Genomic DNA, 23,098 nt, shown 5'->3' on the forward strand with positions numbered 1-23,098 from the left:
AAGTAAACACAAATGGGAGGATTTATATGACAGAGTGGGGTCAGAGAAAGCAATATTTGTCAAGCAGCAGCTCACTCACTAATTACAGCTCAGATTGGATAATCATATAATCAAGCCGAACAATATTTGTGTTTCTAAATACGATTGAGTCAGTGATCACTAATGAATATTGACAGATTTGTTGTAACACTGTATTCGTTATGAAATCCAAAGCATCATAACTTCTTGGTTGAAGCAGTATGCTGTAGAATCAGAAGATTGCAGTCAGCAGTTAGATTTTGTATAGATTTGAGCTCATACAAGGATGCAGGGCAGTGAACTAATCGATAATCTAACTGAGGTAGCAGGTCGATCACAAAGAACACTAAGCTGCAGCAAAATACTTATAACTGCAATAAAGAAAAACATAAGATAAAGATAAGTGATAAGAGTGGAGAAACAGATTAGAGATTGTGTGGCAACAAACTAAAAATGGGGGAAACACGAAAGCCTATTTTCCTTTTATCTGCCAACATCTAATAATTAAGCTGCCGCTGTCACTGAACTTCACAGTCATGTTAACAGACCATGGATAATTGAAATGGTTCAGAATAATTGAAAAGTACTGTACACATGTACTGGAGGATGCCAAACTGTTGACCAGCTGCTTTAGCCTGCAGTAACTTCACGAAAGAGTCATTCCTAGGAAGCAATTAACTAAAAAGGGACATCAATGGCACAGTCAGTAAATTGAAACTGATACTTATATGACTTTTGTAATTCAATAAGATTCCCAGTTGTATGATAATCCTTTGGTGTCAACTGTGAAAAACCCGGATCTATGCTCAGTGAGTATCATATTTGTAATTGTAGCTCAAAACAAAGATTTGTAGATGAAGGTATAAATGTATTATTTCAGTAAATTGTAAAGTCTCTATATATTCTAATTTAGTGTTTGGAAAGAAATGTATCTGATACAATCGTATGAGCTGTATTACCTTTGTTAATCTGCAGTTCTGCAGATAAAATTTTAAATTAACCTTCACACATGTAACATTAAAGCTAATGGAGCACGTTAAATAAATAACAAATAACCTCCAACCAATTTAGGAACTTCGAAACTCATCCACTCTCTTTAACTTTCCTTCTTACTCTATGAATGATATCAGACTTCTAAACTCTTTCCTCTTAGTCCATAGACGGAGGATATGATGGTGCTGAAAAGCTCTATTTTTTGTGTTGAGTGTTTTTGTACTTCTATAGTATAAAAATTATAGAAGTTACTTAACTGTTAATAAAATCTGTATGAATGGTACAGGCATAATATTTATTTTATTTATATTCTTGTTTGGGCCTTGCTGGTCCAAATAGGGTGTAACAAATTACATTTTAGAATTTTGCTTTAGTGTTTCTTTGTGCTATTACCATTTTTGTTCACTCAAAATGCACTCGTTTTATACCCTCAACCAAGTATTTCCAGTCATCTAGGGTTTTTTTCAGGCTGACCAATTGCCCAGTTGTGATCGCGTCTAAAAATTTTCTTTCGTATATTTCCTACTGTGTTATCTGTGCTTCTTTCAGAGTGTCGTTTACTGCTGTAGTCCATTTTAAAGTCTCAGTTGTAGCTTCAATGTGTGTGTTTTGAATGTTAATGTTAAGATCTTGCTTAGAATACATAAGTACGTTAGCATTTTATTTATTGTTTTATTTTTTAAGACTATCCTGATGCATCCTGCTTACCAGTCATTCCTTGACTATACACTGAAGATATTTATAAAAATCCTTCAGGAAGGGGAAACACATTTTATAGCAGAGTACAGTATTCAGGTAAGTGGAATGTATATTTTCTTGTTTCCTGTCGGTCAGTGGTCAGTTTTGACTATGATGGCAATAATTGACTTATTGTATTCGTTATTTGTAGCAAGTGCGGAAACTTATATTGGAAGTTATACACAGGCTTCCAACAAATGAAGTTTTGAGGCCATATGTGAAGTCTATAATCTCGTTGATGATGCGGCTTCTGGAGATTGAAAATGAAGAGAACGTTTTGGTGTGTTTGAGGATAATTATTGAACTGCATAAACAGTATCGCCCTGTGTTTAATGCAGAAGTAAGTGGTATGCTGGGCTTAAACAATTGAAGGCCATCATAATTGTATCACAATCTCAATTAAATAGTTTTACACATTCACTGATAAGACTTAACTTACTATATAGTTATCAAATTCTTTTCTAGATTCAGAATTTTTTACACTTCGTTAAATCTATATATCGAGAACTACCAAACCATATGCCAAAAATTTTTGAACCTCGTGCTGCGATAAGAGTTTCTGACATATCGGAAATCAATGTGGAGGCACTACTGAAGGAAACATTTACAATGACTGTCATCCAGTGTGACAAGAAGTCAGATGACATGACTGTTACGGTAAGATATGTCATGTGCTCTTTCAATTTTGTGTTGTTTTATTTCTCTCTCTCTCTCTCTCTCTCTCTCTCTCTCTCTCTCTCTCTCTCTCTCTTTCTCTTTCTCTTTCCTGCTTTTGTGTGTGTGTGTGTGTGTGTGGGGGGGGGGGGGGGGGGAGTCGCAAACCCTATGTCTTCGCAAACTGTTCATCTGCCCTATAGGAAGAGGAGGAGATTAGTGTTTAATGTTGCGTCGACAATGAGGTCATTAGAGCCGGAGCACAAGCTCAGATTAGGGAAGGATGGAGAAGGAAAGTGGCTGTTCCCTTTCTAAGGAACCATACTGGCATTTGCATTAAGCAATTTCTAGGGAAATCACGGAAAACCTAAATTGGGATGGCCAGACACAGGTTTGAACCGTTGTCTTCTCGAATGCAAGTCTAGTATGCTAATGCTAACCATTGCACTTCCCCGCTTGGTCATCTGTCCTATAATGTTTATTTATTTAGATTATTATTATTATTATTAAAAATACACTACATCTTACATATATTAATACAGTCAGTTTTTTTATACATTATTTTACAGCTCTTAAACTCAGCCATTTAAATTTCATTAAGTGAATAGAGACACTTTTCAATTAAGAATTCTTTTATTTTGATTTGAATTGCTTTTTATTGTTGTTTTTCATGGGCTCTGGCAGTTTATTATATCATATCAGTCCATTAGTATATGGGCTCTGGTCCATCATTTTTAATCTTGTTCTTTTTCAGTAGTAATTCTCTGTGGACCTGGTGTTGTGGTCACATTAAACACTACATTTAGTTACTTTCAGTTTTCTGTGAGACAAAAAAAGTAATTAATTTATAAAGATACAAAGTGTATATGGTGAAGTACTTGTGTTATCTGAAAACATCACTTCAAGAGTCTTTATAGCCTAAGCCATGCATAATCCTTAACCCCCTTTTTTTGTAGCAATAGTACTCTGTTAAGGTGAATGTCTACAGCACAGCCCCATATTTCTATACATTAGCTAAGATGATGATAGATTGTCCCATAATACACAGTTTTAAGCGTGTGGATGGGCACCATTTTGGGCAGTTGGCTAAGAAGATACAGCCCATTGTTGACATACGGCGTTTATGTGGCTAATCCACCAGATGTTTGAGTCCAGATGGTCCCCTAGAAATTTACACTCATTTGCTTCCTCTGCCACTTTGCTGCATACCTCATTTAATTTATGCATTAGTAGTGTGAGCTGCCAGTTGTAAATATTAGCATCTGGGATTTATTTACATTGACCTTTAATCTTTGTGCATGAAAATATGAACTTAATTCTAGTATCCCAATACATGCTGCTTCCCCCCATGAACCACGGACCTTGGCGTTGGTGGGGAGGCTTGCGTGCCTCATCGATAGAGATAGCCGTACCGTAGGTGCAACCACAACAGAGGGGTATCTGTTGAGAGGCCAGACAAACGTGTGGTTCCTGAAGAGGGGCAGCAGCCTTTTCAGTAGTTGCAGGGGCAACAGTCTGGATGATTGACTGATCTGGCCTTGTAACACTAACCAAAATAGCCTTGCTGTTCTGGTACTGCGAACGGCTGAAAGCAAGGGGAACTACGGCTGTAATTTTTCCCGAGGGCGTGCAGCTTTACTGTATGGTTAAATGATGATGGCGTCCTTTTGGGTAAAATATTCCTGAGGTAAAATAGTCCCCCATTCGGATCTCCAGGCAGGGACTACTCAAGAGGACGTCTTTATCAGGAGAAAGAAAACTGGCGTTCTACGAATCGGAGTGTGGAATGTCAGATCCCTTAATCGGGCAGGTAGGTTAGAAAATTTTAAAAGGGAAATGGATAGGTTAAAGTTAGATATAGTGGGAATTAGTGAAGTTCAGTGGCAGGAGGAACAAGACTTTTGGTCAGGTGAATACAGGGTTAAAAATTCAAAATCAAATAGGGGTAATGCAGGAGTAGGTTTAATAATGAATAAAAAGATAGGAGTACGGGTAAGCTACTACAAACAGCATAGTGAACGCATTATTGTGGCCAAGATAGATACGAAGCCCACACCTACTACAGTAGTACAAGTTTATATACCAACTAGCTCTGCAGATGACGAAGAAATTGATAAAATGTATGAGGAGATAAAAGAAATTATTCAAATAGTGAAGGGAGACGAAAATTTAATAGTCATGGGTGACTGGAATTCAAGTGTAGGAAAAGGGAGAGAAGGAAACTTAGTAGGTGAATATGGATTGGGGCTAAGAAATGAGAGGAAGCCATCTGGTAGAATTTTGTGCAGAGCATAACTTAATCATAGCTAACACTTGGTTTAACAATCATGAAAGAAGGTTGTATACATGGAAGAACCCTGGAGATACTAAAAGGTATCAGATAGATTATATAATGGTAAGACAGATATTTAGGAACCAGGTTTTAAATTGTAAGACATTTCCAGGGGCAGATGTGGACTCTGACCACAATCTGTTGGTTATGAACTAGATTAAAACTGAAGAAACTGCAAAAAAGGTGGGAATTTAAGGAGATGGGACCTGGATAAACTGAAAGAACAAGAGGTTGTACAGAGTTTCAGGGAGAGCATAAGGGAACAACTGACTGGAATGGGGGAAAGAAATACAGTAGAAGAAGAATGGGTAACTTTGAGGGATAAAATAGTGAAGGCAGCAGAGGATCAAATAGGTAAAAAAAACGAGGGCTAGTAGAAACCCTTGGGTAACAGAAGAAATATTGAATTTAATTGATGAAAAGAGAAAATATAAAGATGCAGTAAATGAAGCAGGCAAAAAGTAATACAAACGTCTCAAAAATGAGATCGACAGGAAGTGCAAAATGGCTAAGCAGTGATGGGTAGAGGAAAAATGTAAGGATGTAGAGGCTTATCTCACTAGGGGTAAGATAGATACTGCCTACAGGAAAATTAAAGAGACCTTTGGAGAAAAGAGAACTACTTGTATGAATATCAAGAGCTCAGATGGAAACCCAGTTCTAAGCAAAGAAGGGAAAGCAGAAAGGTGGAGGGAGTATATAGAGGGTCTATACAAGGGCGATGTACTTGGGGACAATATTATGGAAATGGAAGAGGATGTAGATGAAGATGAAATGGGAGATATGATAGTGCGTGAAGAGTTTGACAGAGCACTGAAAGACCTGAGTCGAAACAAGGCCCCCAGAGTAGACAACATTCCATTAGAACTACTGACAGCCTTGGGAGAGCCAGTCCTGACAAAACTCTACCATCTGGTGAGCAAAATGTATGAGACAGGCGAAATACCCTCAGACTTCAAGAAGAATATAATAATTCCAATCCCAAAGATAGCAGGTGTTGACAGATGTGAAAATTACCGAACTGTCAGTTTAATAAGTCACAGCTGCAAAATACTAACGCGAATTCTTTACAGATGAATGGAAAAACTGATAGAAGCCGACCTCGGGGAAGATCAGTTTGGACTCCGTAGAAATGTTGGAACACGTGAGGCAATACTGACCTTACGACTTATCTTAGTAGAAGAAAGATTAAGGAAAGGCAAACCTACGTTTCTAGCATTTGTAGACTTAGAGAAAGCTTTTGACAATGTTGATTGGAATACTCTTTCAAATTCTGAAGGTGGCAGGGGTAAAATACAGGGAGCGAAAGGCTATTTACAATTTGTACAGAAACCAGATGGCAGTTACAAGAGTCGAGGGGCATGAAAGGGAAGCAGTGGTTGGGAAAGGAGTGAGACAGGGTTGTAACCTATCCCCGATGTTATTCAATCTGTATATTGAGCAAGCAATAAAGGAAACAAAAGAAAAGTTCGGAGTAGGAATTAAAATGCATGGAGAAGAAATAAAAACTTTGAGGTTCGCCGATGACATTGTAATTCTGTCAGAGACAGCAAGGGACTTGGAAGAGCTGTTGAACGGAATGGACAGTGTCTTGAAAGGAGGGTTTAAGATGGACATCAACAAAAGCAAAACTAGGATAATGGAATGTAGTCTAATTAAGTCGGGTGATACTGAGGGAATTAGGTTAGGAAATGAGACACTTAAAGTAGTAAAGGAGTTTTGCTATTTGGGGAGCAAAATAACTGATGATGGTTGAAGTAGAGAGGATATAAAATGTAGACCTGCAATGGCAAGGAAAGCGTTTCTGAAGAACAGAAATTTGTTAACATCGGGTATAGAGTTAAGTGTCAGGAAGTCTTTTCTGAAAGTATTTGTATGGAGTGTAGCCATGTATGGAAGTGAAACATGGACGATAAATAGTTTGGACAAGAAGAGAATAGAAGCTTTCGAAATGTGGTGCTACAGAAGAATGCTGAAGATTAGATGGGTAGATCACATAACTAATGAGGAAGTATTGAATAGGATTGGGGAGAAGAGAAGTTTGTGGCACAGCTTGACCAGAAGAAGGGATTGGTTGGTAGGACATGTTCTGAGGCATAAAGGGATCACCAATTTAGTATTGGAGGGCAGCGTGAAGGGTAAAAATCGTAGAGGGAGGGCAAGAGATGAATACACTAAGCAGATTCAGAAGGATGTAGGTTGCAGTAGGTACTGGGAGATGAAGAACTTTGCACAGGATAGAGTAGCATGGAGAGCTGCATCAAACCAGTCTCAGGACTGAAGACCACAACAACAACAATACTTGCTGAAAATTTCAGTTCCTCACCGTCTTTACCGTGAAATAAAACAAGGTGTAATTTACAATGTGCGAGTTAATGGGGTGTGCGACATCATTGATATATGCTAAAAAGAGGAACTCTCTGTGTCACTGTTTCACTTGTGGATTTAAAAGTTAAAATCTTATTGGCGATTTGATGGGTAAGTTTGGTACACTGTTTCTGGTTCACGAGATAGGTGAGTAGAAGTTTCATTGATGCATCGCTGGTACTGTATGTCCGCATTACTGAGTCAAAAGCTTTGCTCAGGTCCAGGAATATTCTGGCTGTGTGCATACATACCCCATTCTATATTGCTAAAAACAAAGATGATGTGACTTACCAAACAAAAGCGCTGGCAGGTCGATAGACACACAAACAAACACAAACACACACACAAAATTCAAGCTTTCGCAACCAACGGTTGCTTCATCAGGAAAGAGGGAAGGAGAGGGAAAGACAAAAGGATGTGGGTTTTAAGGGAGAGTGTAAGGTGTCATTCCAATCCCGGGAGCGGAAAGACTTACCTTAGGGGGGAAAAAGGACAGGTATACACTCGCTCGCGCGCGCGCGCGCGCGCGCGCGCACACACACACACACACACACACACACACACACACACACACATCCATCCGCACATAAACAGACACAAGCAGACATTTGTAAGGGCAAAGAGTTTGGGCAGAGATGTCAGTCGAGGCTGAAGTAAAGAGGCAAAGATGTTGTTGAAAGACAGGTGAGGTATGAGCAGCGGCAACTTGAAATTAGCGGAGATTGAGGCCTGGCGGATAATGAGAAGAGAGGATATACTGAAGGGCAAGTTCCCATCCCCGGAGTTCTGACAGGTTGGTGTTAGTGGGAAGTATCCAGATAACCCGGATGGTGTAACACTGTGCCAAGATGTGCTGGCCGTGCACCAAGGCATGTTTAGCCACAGGGTGATCCTCATTACCAACAAACACTGTCTGCCTGTGTCCATTCATGCGAATGGACAGTTTGTTGCTGGTCATTCCCACACAGTGTAGGCAGGTCAGTTGGTAAATCACGTGGATGCTTTCACACGTGGCTCTGCCTTTGATCGTGTACACCTTCCGGGTTACAGGACTGGTGTAGATGGTGGTGGGAGGGTGCATGGGACAGGTTTTACACTGGGGGCGGTTACAAGGGTAGGAGCCAGAGGGTAGGGAAGGTGGTTTGGGGATTTCATAGGGATGAACTAAGAGATTACGAAGGTTGGTGGACAACGGAAAGACACTCTTGGTGGAGTGGGCAGGATTTCAGGAAGGATGGATCTCATTTCAGGGCAGGATTTGAGGAAGTCGTGTCCCTGCTGGAGAGCCACATTCAGTGTCTGATCCAGTCCCGGAAAGTATCCTGTCACAAGTGGGGCACTTTTGTGGTTCTTCTGTGGGAGGCTCTGGGTTTGAGGGGATGAGGAAGTGGCTCTGGTTATTTGCTCCTGTACCTGGCCGGGAGGGTAGTTGCGGGATGTGAAAGCTGTTTTCAGGTTGTTGGTGTAATGGCTCAGGGATTCCCGACTGGAGCAGATTCGTTTGCCACGAAGACCTAGGCTGTAGGGAAGGGACCGTTTGATGTGGAATGGGTGGCAGCTGTCATAATGGAGGTACTGTTGTTTGTTGGTGGGTTTGATGTGGACGGACGTGTGAAGCTGGCCATTGGACAGATGGAGGTCAACGTCAAGGAAAGTGGCATGGGATTTGGAGTAGGACCAGGTGAATCTGATGGAACCAAAGGAGTTGAGTGGCCTTGCTTAGGTATTTTCTAAACCTATGCTGCAATTCAGTAAGCATTTTGTGTTTTGAGAAAAATGTTGTGAGTTGTGATAGGATAACAGTTTTACTGAAGGTAGGGATTAGTGATATCAGTCTATAATTTGAAACTACTTCTTTAATTGGCTGAATTAAACTTATTTTTAAGGCATTTGGGTATATGTTTTCATTAATACTGCAGTTGAAAAGGTAGGTAAGGGGTTTAGTTATTTCATTGGCACATTTCTTTAATACTACACTTGAGATATCATGTCGTCCAGATGAATGCTTTTTCTTTAGCTTGTGTATTGTGTTAAATATTTCCTGTTGATTCACCTGCATAAATTTGAGCTCTATACCATCCATGACATCATTTGGTGTGCCAGCCTGTAGATCTGTAGTAGGGGCTGGTTGGTCAAAAGGAGAGATAAAATGCTTATTGAATAAATTACATACTTCATTTGGATCTTTCACTAGATGGCCCTCGTGTCTAATGCTAACTGGTTCACTCTGTTCCTTGCTGGTGGCTTTACAACGTTGATTGATTAGTCTCCATGATGTGGGCTGACCGCTCTGTTGCGTCATTGTTTATCTGTTTCCTCAAGTGTAAAAGGTCTGTCTTAAAAAGTTTTTTTTTTGGGCTGGATTGTATTTTTCCTTAATTATATGTAGCTTTGTTTCCTTAAACAAACAGTCAAGATCATATATATTCTCCTTAAGTTAATCAGCCTAGGTCAGCCTAGTATTAGTTGGTTCGTACCCTGGTTATTTTTTTTGAGAGGGCAGCAGCAGTGAAAATGCTTCAGCACTTTCTTATAAAATTCTTCTCATTTGTTTTGGACCCTTTAGTTTGGTAAATAGTGTCCCATTCGTCCTCTGCTAACTTAGTTTTGAAGGCGCTGATGTTGGTGCTATTCAGAATCCGCTTCTTCTCAGTTATCTTAGATGCTGTTGAGACAGCAAACCTTAAATATTCTAACACCTAACAATACTGATCTGGGTGATGAAAATCAACACTTTGAAAGTTAACACTGTCTTTCACATTTTTGTTGACTATTATATAATCTATCTTACTGGAGCTTGACTCTGTTACTGTAGTGTCAGAGTTCAATGTATTTGTGAGATTATATGAGTTTAATACATCTGTTATTTCCAAATAGGTTATACTACAGGAGTTTGCATCAGTATTTAAGTCTCCAACTATGTTAAGGTCAGTGGGGCCTGTTTGTCTAATTGCTCTTGTAGCAGTTCCACCTGCTTTATTTATTTTGGTTGTTGTCCTTGGTGTCGACGTACTGCATTGCTACACTGGCTGAAAAATGGGGTTTGTAATTTGGACACTGAGTACGCTAAATAATGTAGCCGACAGATGCACAGTTGCATTTCATTTCAGTTTTTTATTTTCACTACCCCCCAATAATACACAGTTGTATGTGGCCAATGCACTAATGTTCTAACTTGCCATAAGCCACATTAATAGTTAGCAGGCAAACCTCCACATACTACTGCAATAGTTTACTATTGAACATCTGTGAGCAATAGAGACCTAACCACAAAGTTCACAGTTCTTGCAGAATAGAAAGGTATGTATGGAAACAGACAATGTCATTGTTTTTACACATGGACTATTGATGTAACATTTATTTCACTGTTGCATTGTTATTGTTCTAACCAACACAGGTTTCTCGTCTGAAACTTGGCTGTGGACTGACTGTCTCGTGACCAAAAATCTGGCCTTTATATATCTTCACAATAGAAGGTACTGAAACTACACATTGTTTGATGTTTAATTTATAAAAAATACAATTAAATCTTAACTCATTAAATCAACTGAATACATTGAAAGATTGGTTCTTTGTAACAGTTTCTTCTACTACAAGGGTTAGGTCGAAATCAATTACATACATAAAACTAAGCACAAAATTAGACCTGGTGATATGCTCTTTAAAACTGAGGGCCAACCTTTCTCTTTCATTGAAATGCAGATTATATTCGCGTATGTTGATGGTAATCTGTTAAAATTGAAAAAATGAAATTTAAGGAGGCAGATGGCAAAACAAGAGGGGAAGTAAAAATGTCCCAGCTTGCTCCATCACACTCTGTTAAGTCTATCAAGATAGTACAATGCCTCTGTATTTGGTTGGTGGCACATACAAATAACTTTATGCTTAACTAACCTGCTTGAATGAGTGTTTATGTGGACCACAACACCAGCCATTTCAATTGTTCCTTCTTTGCAGTGTTGTTCAACAAATGACATTTCCTTAAATGGAAAATGTTCATTTACAAATATTGCCATTCCACTCCCTTTGTGTTGTTGCCTGCAGTAATTATCTGCTAACACATAACCATCTAATTTGTAATACTCAATTTCATTGTCTTTTAGTCCATGTTCAGTACTTACTAACAGGTGTGGTGAATTCTGATCCAAAATACTTGCAGCAGATTGAGCTTATTCCTAAGGCACCTTACATTTGGATGCATTATGCTAAAGGGCACCGATATTTTACAACAATTTGTGATGTGGTATTCTGAATCAGTTGAATTATTACACAAGTTTTTAACACTGCATTTTAATGAAATTTATTCACTTCCAAGTCGGTTTCTTCGGCATGTGAACAGCGTTCTTTCTAGTCCAAGGGGTTTAGTTCAGTAAAATTGTGTTGCTTGAAATGGAGCCTAAAAAAACTTGTTGATTATTATCTAAGATGATTGAGTCCGTGGTTTTATGCAGATCCTTACAAAGTTCCATTATCTGGTTCACTAACTTGAGCTTTCCATTTTTGTTTAAGTGAAGTCCACGCCTGATATTTTCTTCACATTTCTGTTTGCTTATGTCTAGCAAGTGCACATGATTTAATTTTTTACATAGTTTCTGCAGTTCTAAATTATAGCACTGAATTTCTGTATTAACACATGATTACTGCGGGAGATCGTGTCGCACTGACTCAGCGAGGTGGTGCATTGGTTAGCACACAGGACTCACATTCTGGAGGACGACGCTTCAAACCTGTCTCCGGCCATTCTGATTTAGGTTTTCTGTGATTTCCCTAAATTGTTCCAGGCAAATGCCAGGATGATTCCTTTTAAAGGGCATGGCCAGTTTCCTTCCCAATCCTTCCCTAATCTGAGCTTGTGCTCCATCTCTAATGACCTTGTTGTCGATGGGATGTTAAACACTAATCTCCTCCCCCATGTTGCACTGGTAGGTTTATTAGGGTAACATTTGTGTTGTACAGTTTTGGCAATAACTTCCTGTAAACTGCAAGTGCTGACTTGCTCTCGTTTTTGTAAACTTTTTTTAAACTTTACTTTTTTATTTTTATAGGTTTTTGATACGGCAGTTAAAGATTAGAACTCTTTTTAACATTTTATGCAGGACGTGAAAGGGAAACAGCGGTTGAGAAGGGATTGAGATAGGGTTGTTTACTATCACTATTTTATTCAGTTTGTACATTGAACAACCTCCCCATGAACCATGGACCTTGCTGCTTCCCCCCATGAACCACGGACCTTGGCGTTGGTGGGGAGGCTTGTGTGCCTCAGCGATACAGATAGCCGTACCGTAGGTGCAACCACAACGGAGGGGTATCTGTTGAGAGGCCAGACAAACGTGTGGTTCCTGAAGAGGGGCAGCAGCCTTTTCAGTAGTTGCAAGGGCAACAGTCTGGATGATTGACTGATCTGGCCTTGTAACAATAACCAAAACGGCCTTGCTGTACTGGTACTGCGAACGGCTAAAAAGCAAGGGGAAACTACGGCCGTAATTTTTCCCGAGGGCATGCAGCTTTACTGTATGATTAAATGATGATGGCGTCCTCTTGGGTAAAATATTCCGGAGGTAAAATAGTCCCCCATTCGGATCTCCGGGCGGGGACTACTCAAGAGGATGTCGTTATCAGGAGAAAGAAAACTGCCTTTCTACGGATCGGAGCATGGAATGTCAGGTCCCTTAATCGGGCAGGTAGGTTAGAAAATTTTAAAAGGGAAATGGATAGGTTAAAGTTAGATATAGTGGGAATTAGTGAAGTTCAGTGGCAGGAGGAACAAGACTTCTGGTCAGGTGACTACAGGGTTATAAATTCAAAATCAAATAGGGGTAATGCAGGAGTAGGTTTAATAATGAATAGGAAAATAGGATCGCGGGTAAGCTACTACAAACAGCATAGTGAACGCATTATTGTGGCCAAGATAGATACGAAGCCCACACCTACTACAGTAGTACAAGTTTATATGCCAACTAGCTCTGCAGATGACGAAGAACTTGAAGAAATGTATGATGAAATAAAAGAAATTATTCAGATAGTGAAGGGAGACGAAAATTTAATAGTCATGGGTGACTGGAATTCGAGTGTAGGAAAAGGGAGAGAAGGAAATGTAGTAGGTGAATATGGATTGGGGCTAAGAAATGAAAGAGGAAGCCGTCTGGTAGAATTTGGCGCAGAGCACAACTTAATCATAGCTAACACTTGGTTTAAGAATCATGATAGAAGATTGTATACATGGAAGAACCCTGGAGATACTAAAAGGTATCAGATAGATTATATAATGGTAAGACAGAGATTTAGGAACCAGGTTTTAAATTGTAAGACATTTCCAGGGACAGATGCGGACTCTGACCACAATCTATTGGTTATGACCTGTAGATTAAAACTGAAGAAACTGCAAAAAAGGTGGAAATTTAAGGAGATGGGACCTGGATAAACTGAAAGAACCAGAGGTTGTACAGAGTTTCAGGGAGAGCATAAGGGAACAATTGACAGGAATGGGGGAAAGAAATACAGTAGGAGAAGAATGGGTAGCTTTGAGGGATGAAGTCGTGAAGGCAGCAGAGGATCAAGTAGGTAAAAAGACGAGGGCTAGTAGAAATCCTTGGGTAACAGAAGAAATATTGAATTTAATTGATGAAAAGAGAAAATATAAAAATGAAGCAGGCAAAAAGGAATACAAACGCCTAAAAAATGAGATCGACAGGAAGTGCAAAATGGCTAAGCAGGGATGGCTAGAGGACAAATGTAAGGATGTAGAGGCTTATCTCACTAGGGGTAAGATAGATACTGCCTACAGGAAAATTAAAGAGACCTTTGGAGATAAGAGAACCACTTGTATGAACATCAAGAGCTCTGATGGAAACCCAGTTCTAAGCAAAGAAGGGAAAGCAGAAAGGTGGAAAGAGTATATAGAGGGTCTATACAAGGGCGATGTACTTGAGGACAATATTATGGAAATGGTAGAGGATGTAGATGAAGATGAAATGGGAGATACGATACTGCGTGAAGAGTTTGACAGAGCACTGAAAGACCTGAGTCGAAACAAGGCCCCCGGAGTAGACAACATTCCATTGGAACTACTGACGGCCTTGGGAGAGCCAGTCCTGACAAAACTCTACCATCTGGTGAGCAAGATGTATGAAACAGGCGAAATACCCTCAGACTTCAAGAAGAATATAATAATTCCAATCCCAAAGAAAGCAGGTGTTGACAGATGTGAGAATTACCGAACAATCAGTTTAATAAGCCACAGCTGCAAAATACTAACACGAATTCTTTACAGACGAATGGAAAAACTAGTAGAAGCCGACCTCGGGGAAGATCAGTTTGGATTCCGTAGAAATGTTGGAACACGTGAGGCAATACTGACCTTACGACTTATCTTAGTAAAAGAAAGATTAAGGAAAGGCAAACCTACGTTTGTAGCATTTGTAGACTTAGAGAAAGCTTATGACAATGTTGACTGGAATACTCTCTTTCAAATTCTAAAGGTGGCAGGGGTAAAATACAGGGAGCGAAAGGCTATTTACAATTTGTACAGAAACCAGATGGCAGTTATAAGAGTCGAGGGACATGAAAGGGAAGCAGTGGTTGGGAAGGGAGTAAGACAGGGTTGTAGCCTCTCCCCGATGTTGTTCTATCTGTATATTGAGCAAGCAGTAAAGGAAACAAAAGAAAAATTCGGAGTAGGTATTAAAATCCATGGAGAAGAAGTAAAAACTTTGAGGTTCGCCGATGACATTGTAATTCTGTCAGAGACAGCAAAGGACTTGGAAGAGCAGTTGAACGGAATGGATGGTGTCTTGAAGGGAGGATATAAGATGAACATCAACAAAGGCAAAACGAGGATAATGGAATGTAGTCGAATTAAGTCGGGTGATGTTGAGGGAATTAGATTAGGAAATGAGACACTTAAAGTAGTAAAGGAGTTTTTCTATTTAGGGAGTAAAATAACTGATGATGGTCGAAGTAGAGAGGATATAAAATGTAGACTGGCAATGGCAAGGAAAGAGTTTCTGAAGAGGAGAAATTTGTTAACATCGAGTATAGGTTTAAGTGTCAGGAAGTCGTTTCTGAAAGTGTTTGTATGGAGTGTAGCCATGTATGGAAGTGAAACGTGGACGATAACTAGTTTGGACAAGAACAGAATAGAAGCTTTCGAAATGTGGTGCTACAGAAGAATGCTGAAGATACGGTGGGTAGATCACGTAACTAATGAGGAGGTATTGAATAGGATTGGGGAGAAGAGAAGTTTGTGGCACAACTTGACCAGAAGAAGGGATCGGTTGGTAGGACATGTTCTGAGGCATCAAGGGATCACCAATTTAGTATTGGAGGGCAGCATGGAGGGTAAAAATCGTAGGGGGAGACCAAGAGATGAATACACTAAGCAGATTCAGAAGGATGTAGGTTGCAGTAGGTACTGGGAGATGAAGAAACTTGCACAGGATAGAATAGCATGGAGAGCTGCATCAAACCAGTCTCAGGACTGAAGACCACAACAACAACAACAACAACAACAACATTGAACAAGCAGTAAAGGAACCAAGGAGAACTTTAGAAAGAAGTTAAAGTTTAGGCAGAAGAAATACAAATTCTGAGTTTGGCTGATGATATTGTTATTTTGGAAGAGCAGTTGAGTGGAATGGATGGTGTGTAAAAAGAGACTTTAAGACAAACATTTAAAAAAATGAAAACAAAGGTGATGGAATGCAGTTGAATTAAGTTGAACAATGCTGAGGAATTAGATTTGGAAATGAGGCACCAAAAGTAGTAGATTAGCTTTGCTATTTGGGCAGCAAAATTATTGATGATGGCCAAGTAGGGAGGGTGTAAAATGTTGCCTAACTATTGCAAGGAAAGCATTTCTGAAAAAAGAGAAATTTGTCAATGTCAAATATAAATTTAAACATCAGGAAGTGTCTTTTGAAGGTATTTATTTGGAGTGTAACCTTTTTGGAAGCGGTTCAGACACAAAGTGAGTAGAAGCTTTTGAAATGTGGTGCTACAGAATAATCTGAGATGGGTAGATTGAGTTACTTACGAAGAGTTGCTAAGTTGAATAAGGAGGGGGGGGGGGGGGCAAATTTGTGGCACAGCTTGGCTAAAAGAAATCAGTTGACAGGACACGGCCTGAGGCATCGAGGATTCATCACTGTAGTACTCTAGAGAAGTCTGCAGTTAGGAATTTTAGAGGGGCACCAAGGCTTGAATACAGTTAAGCGGGATCAGATAGATGAAGGTTGCAGTAGTTATGCAGAGGTGAAGAGGCTTTCAAAGTATAGTTTACTGTGGAGAGTTGCATGAAACCAGTCTTTGCACTGAAACAACCCCCATACCACCACTACCATCACCATGACTTGTTCCAGCCCCTGAAAGTTCTCCTCCTTGATGAGATAGTCAAATAGAACACTATTATTGAATGATACACAAAAAATTGCATGTGAATTTGAGCATTTCAAGGTCTGTTGTTAATCTTGAATTCTTTACTTTTCCTGTTTAACAGTATAATTTAATACCAAGAGCAGTTATGTCCCTGAAAGTTCTCCAGGAACTACCAATAATAGTTGTGCTCATGTATCAGCTGTACAAGCAACAGGTTCATCAAGATGTGGCTGATTTCATTCCACTGATAATGACGACAATATCTCTGCAGCCAACTCAACAACAGAGGTATTTAACAGTTGACAACGCACACAATGTGCAGTTGTTGCCTATTTGTATTTTGTGTAATGTCATTATTTTTGTAATTTTCATTCAAAATTTTTTATTTTATCTTTATATTCATTTACTCTAATTTTTTGTGAAAAAATGAATTAGTTTTAGCTCGTTGTATGTTTGTAAAAATGATCTCTTCGTTTTCTTTTATGTAGAATGAGTCCTTCATTTAATAAAGAAGTTTTTGTGGATTTCATGGGAGCTCAAATAAAAACACTATCATTTTTGGCATATATTATTAGAATTTACCAAGAAGTTGTAGCCCAACATGCAAGTCAGATGGTGAAAGGAATGCTTTCACTTCTTACTTTGTGTCCTATGGAGGTTGCTAATTTGCGAAAGGAACTGATGATAGCAGCACGTCATATCTTAGCAACAGACTTGAGAACTAGTAAGTATGGCTTCACTACCAGCATTATATTTCAGCAGTAAGAAATTGTAATGCAGTTGGTTGATTAGTACAAAATAGGTGTAGTGAAAGAGGCAAGTAAAAAAAATTAACAGCAACATGCTGCTGACTATTATCTGTAGAAAAGAGGAAATATTCTGTGGCTTTTGGTTTTGTGTTTGTCCAGGTGGATCGTAATAAAGTGTGAAGTGAATAGCAAGTAACTTATTATCAACAATGGTAAGTGCTGAGATATCAGTAACAACTTCATTGTCATCGAAGTGGCACATTGTTCAGGCACTGGCCTCTCATTTGCGATGACTGAGAATCAAGTCCCATTCGACTCTCGCAAGTTTAGGTTTCCTATGGTTTCTGTAAATCAATTGAGGTGAATGCTAATATGGTGCCTTTGAAATGTCACTATCCTTGTCCAGGCCAAGGCCTTATCATCTGTGGGACGTCAAACACCAATACATCTGGTTCCTTTCGATATCAACTCTCCCTCCTTTTCCTCTCCTTCGCTTGCAAATGGAATGATGATATTACAGTCATATCTACACTTAGTGCCATCATTCCGGAAAAGTTTAATTCAGTAGCTTATCTCTGTCCCAAATCTGTCAAGTACATTGATGGAATTAAAACTGAAACACTGTGAAGATGTCAAACAGTGCCAGTTTAGCATGAAGTGCAGTGCAAACTTGGATACATAGTTGATTTGCATTTTTTGCACAACTGTACCAAATAGTTTTGAATAATGCCATGTACCTTCTGTATATAATGCCCTCTATCTTCTGCATACAAGGAAAATTTACAAACCAGGTTCCTCATTCAGAGATCACATTTGAATGTTAATTGATGAATGCTTCTCGGGTTATCAGCCGAGTGGTGGCGTCGTCTTGTCACAATGTTTCAATGAGTTTCGGACCCATCATCTTCGGCCGAAGATGATGGGTACGAAACTCATTGAAACATTGCGTCAAGACGACGCCACCAATCAGCTGATAACCTGAGAAGAATTCATCAGTGGAATACGCCGAGAAAGACTGCAATCGCATATGAATGTTGATTGTATATGAGATAGTATTAATCTTCTTATAAGGATGACAAACATCTGCCAGCACATTACAGATTTTGACAGCAGTAGGATTGTGGCCTGTTGAGACAGTGTTTCATTGTTCCACACCGTTGCTTCTTATGTTGTTTGGAATCCCACGACTGTCTTCTGAATGTGGGATGGATTCAGGATGACCGTACTCAACACCGTACAGTATCTCAGTGGTATCACGTAACTAGCATCCGAGTGGACTGATATAGTGTTCACTCTGCCAAGCAGGGCCGTATATCCCTATCTCGTCAGGCAATGGGATTCTTTGCAGCAAGAAAAGGGTCCACGCCTACAATGTGTCGTCCACAGCACCACAGAGACTCTTGTTGTTATGCCCCGTGACACAGCAACAGAGAGAGGCATGCCGACAGTGGCGTGCCCAGTGACAACAGTGGACGCGGGAGTGATAATATGTCAACTTTACATACAAATATTGTTTCTTTCCACAGAATTGTGAAAGAAATATGTTTGTGGTGACTTTGAGGAGAACGAATGTTGTTTCCATATTACATTTATCACCATTGTTGTTGTTGTGGTCTTCAGTCCTGAGACTGGTTTGATGCAGCTCTCCATGCTACTCTATCGTGTGCAAGCTTCTCATCTCCCAGTACCTACTGCAGCCTACATCCTTCTGAATCTGCTTAATGTATTCATCTCTTGGTCTCCCTCTACGATTTGTACCCTCCACGCTGCCCTCCAATGCTAAATTTGTGATCCCTTGATGCCTCAAAACATGTCCTACCAACCGGTACCTTCTCCTTGTCAAGTTGTGCCACAAACTTCTCTTCTCCCCAATCCTATTCAATACCTCCTCATTAGGTACGTGATCTACCCACCGTATCTTCAGCATTCTTCTGTAGCACCACATTTCGAAAGCTTCTATTCTCTTCTTGTCCAAACTAGTTATCGTCCATGTTTCACTTCCATACATGGCTACACTTCATACAAACACTTTCAGAAACGACTTCCTGACACTTAACTCTATACCCGATGTTAACAAATTTCTGTTCTTCAGAAACGCTTTCCTTGCCATTGCCAGTCTACATTTTATATCCTCTCTACTTCGACCATCATCAGTTATTTTACTCCCTAAATAGGAAAACTCCTTTACTACTTTAAGTGTCTCATTTCCTAATCTAATTCCCTCAGCATCACCCGACTTAATTTGACTACATTCCATTATCCTCGTTTTGCTTTTGTTGATGTTCATCTTATATCCTCCTTTCAAGACACTGTCCATTCCGTTCAACTGCTCTTCCAAGTCCTTTGCTGTCTCTGACAGAATTACAATGTCATCGGCGAACCTCAAAGTTTTTACTTCTTCTCCATGAATTTTAATACCTACTCCGAATTTTTCTTTTGTTTCCTTCACTGCTTGCTCAATATACAGATTGAATAACATCGGGGAGAGGCTACAACCCTGTCTCCGTCCTTTCCCAACCACTGCTTCCCTTTCATGCCCCTCGACTCTTATAACTGCCATCTGGTTTCTGTACAAATTGTAAATAGCCTTTCGCTCCCTGTATTTTACCCCTGCCACCTTCAGAATTTGAAAGAGAGTATTGCAGTCAATGTTGTCAAAAGCTTTCTCTAAGTCTACAAATGCTAGAAACGTAGGTTTGCCTTTCCTTAATCTAGCTTCTAAGATGTCGTAAGGTCAGTATTGCCTCACGTGTTCCAACATTTCTACGGAATCCAAACTGATCTTCCCCGAGGTCGGCTTCTACCAGTTTTTCCATTCGTCTGTAAATAATTCGCGTTAGTATTTTGCAGCTGTGACTTATTAAAATGATAGTTCGGTAATTTTCACATCTGTCAACACCTGCTTTCTTTGGAATTGGATTGTCACCATTACAGTCTCATTACCTGTCTGATGGTATAGGGTGCTGTTGGGTACATAATGTGATCATCTCTAGCTCCCATAGCTGCTAATGCGGACAACAGCCATTATATTTCTGATGCCTTCATGGCCTCTGTGACTTTATCTTTGAACAAGATAATGCAAGACTGCAAGTTGCTAGTTCTGTCTTGATGAATCTTGATACTAAGGGTGTTTGGTTGTTGACTTGGTCAGCACTTCTTTCAGGAGACTCCTCTATTGAAACCTGCCATACCCACATTCCATTTATTTTGCAGTGTGTGCCCTGCTGGCAGATCTGAGAAGAGCACTCAACCTGTCTACCTCAGTACCTCAGACACTAGCGGATTATGCATTAGTGGCTACCAAAGGCATACATTTCCTTAGGGAAAGCAGATTTTATAACAAAATTTAATGTACCTCCATGCTTGGTCTCTGTGGTGGTTGTAGGCGTGGAGTTGCTCTTGTTGCAGTGTGTGCCCCAGATGGCCTCAGGTTACTTTCTCCATCCCCACTGTCATGCACTTTAAAACATTTATGTGTGAATTTTACTTATCTGACTGCTTAAGCTAATTATGAAAAGAAAAGATTGTTACTCTACATCTCCTCTATATGGTAAGTAGCAGATGGTCGCAACGAAAAGACTACTATATAGTTAAGCTTCTAAAGTACTTTCACTCAAGCATAAAACACACACACACACACACACACACACACACACACACACTCTCTATCACTGTCACTGTCTCTGGTAACTGAAGCTGGACCACATAGACACACTTTCACACAAGCACAACTTCCACACACGACCGCTGTGGAGACAATGGTCGGGTGTCTGTGAGTTGTGAATGCATGATTGTGTGTGTGTTTTTTATTTCAGAAGAAGGCCTTTTGTTTGAAATCTTAAATTTGTAACAGCCTTTCTGTTGTGCCTTTTCTGTGACCCGACATCTCCAGTCTATATGGTTAGTAGCAGTATTACCTTTTCAAAATATTGTCGTTAAACACTTGTGACAATCTGGCCAAAGCTACTGTCACGTACATTTACAACCACAATGACATGGTCACAGGCCTTGAAGCTGAAAATTCTACTTTTCTTGCCTCATATTGTTTTACGTCATTTTCCTGTGAATCGAAGGCTTGATAATCAAGCAGTTTAGTCACTTTAAACCCATAATCATCATCCTGTATGCAGTAGTGGGCCGATAACAGTCCATTCAGCCCCATCCCCCACAAAAAAAGAAATAATAATAAAATTCAGTTGTCGGGTATTGATGCTCTATTATCAGTGTTATAAGCCAATACTGAGTAACATATTTTGGAATATGCTTCTTTACTTTGCATACATGTACGGTCGTGTTTTAATGATTTATGTTTTCCTAAATTTTATACGCTTCCAAGGTTGACAAATTAACGTGTTGTAACCGGTTAAGAGCAATAAAATATTTCAGTTGTGCAGCAGTTGACTGAATTTTGGTTTGAAAAAATACTCCCAACTTTACCTTTACATGTGTCGATTTTGTTCCATTAAGTTTATGTGCCCGTTGACCACTCATTGCCTCGACTGTAGGATGAGTGGCTGTCTTTATTCATTCCATTATTTGTAACCCCCAGCTTTCCAGCATAACAAAAACAGGCTATGCTTCTCAAACATTTTGCCTTTCTAACCATTAATTGCTTGTTGTTGTGATTACAGAGTTTGTGCCTATAATGGAACGCCTCTTTGATGAGAATGTTCTCCTGGGTAAGGGCTTTACTACACATGAAACCCTGCGGCCTCTAGCATACAGCACCTTGGCTGATCTGGTGCACCATGTACGGCAGCACCTGCCTTTCGCTGACCTGGAGCGTGCTGTGCATCTCTTTTCACGTAATGTCCAAGATGATTCACTGCCCACCAGGTAACCACATTTTATGTACTTCGTTCAACTGCTTTTGCATTGCAACATCAAACCTTGTTGTTATCACTTTCTTCAAAATTAAAAAAAGTGAAAATTATTATTTTTTGCATTGGTATGTCTTTGATGAATAATGTCTTAATGCAGTATAGACTACACAGCAGCAGGCTTAAAGAATGTATGGGTAATCTTGAAAGTTTAACCTCAAGTACATTGTTTTCCAGGGAAGAATTGAATGTAAATGATAATTTAAAACTGTTAACTGGGTTGGAACTGAACTTAGATCCCTGCCTGTTTATGGGAAGCTGTTCAGGTTCTAGGCTTTCTTTTAATGTATGAGCAAGTTTGAATGTTCCACTAGCGAGAAATTTCATTTTTGATAATGCCTAGACTATAATGAGTCATTTTGTCCAACATTTTAATTATTTGAGAGCCGTTGGTACACTTTGAATCCAGAGAAGAAACTGGAAGTGTTTCAAATTTGGCGTCGTCGAGAAACATGAACAATTACGTGGACAGAAAAGATATGAAAGGAAGAATTGGTAAAAAGATTAGGTGAGGAATGTAGTTTTTTGAAAACCCACACCAGAGGAAAGGACAGGTTAGTGGTACGTGCTGTGACATCCAGAATTGGTTAAGTTGGTGTTAGAAGGAGCAACATAATGAGCAGACAGAGTCTAGACTATACAAAACAGGTTATAAAGGATGGTGTGTGTAGTTGTCAGATGCTCATCCAGAGGTATAATATGTACCTAATGCTTCATGTTAGAAAAAAGATTATTGTGTAAAAACATAAGTAGCTTAGTAGTGGGTTGGAGTACCCACTGTTCGAGGTTGTTATAATTTGTAGGTAAAATCCAAGAAACGGGATGCATACATAATATCTACCAGGTGTGACGGCACCCAAGCAGACTTGCTTGCTATGTGGACATTTAATTGTGCTGTGCAGTCACTACTTGGAGATGTTTTTGACATCTCAAAGAAGAGCAGCCATCAACAGTTGTAAAAGCAAAAGAGGACTGCAAAATTATTTGTTCATTCA

The 23,098-nt window shown here is 39.6% G+C and overlaps 1 protein-coding gene across 1 annotated transcript in view; it reads left to right on the top strand.

Annotated features, from left to right (window-relative positions):
* LOC124598833 (transformation/transcription domain-associated protein) overlaps positions 1 to 23,098 on the top strand; it is a 441,523-nt gene that overhangs the window by 61,439 nt on the left and 356,986 nt on the right. Inside the window, exons 5-10 of the mRNA XM_047136029.1 lie at positions 1,696 to 1,806; positions 1,901 to 2,089; positions 2,215 to 2,406; positions 16,596 to 16,762; positions 16,963 to 17,198; positions 21,855 to 22,059. Coding sequence (XP_046991985.1) covers positions 1,696 to 1,806; positions 1,901 to 2,089; positions 2,215 to 2,406; positions 16,596 to 16,762; positions 16,963 to 17,198; positions 21,855 to 22,059 — 1,100 coding nt within the window. The remainder of the gene's footprint in view (positions 1 to 1,695; positions 1,807 to 1,900; positions 2,090 to 2,214; positions 2,407 to 16,595; positions 16,763 to 16,962; positions 17,199 to 21,854; positions 22,060 to 23,098) is intronic.

The sequence above is a fragment of the Schistocerca americana genome, chromosome 1 (genome assembly GCF_021461395.2).
Source record: "Schistocerca americana isolate TAMUIC-IGC-003095 chromosome 1, iqSchAmer2.1, whole genome shotgun sequence".
NCBI classification, from domain to species: Eukaryota; Metazoa; Arthropoda; class Insecta; order Orthoptera; family Acrididae; genus Schistocerca; species Schistocerca americana.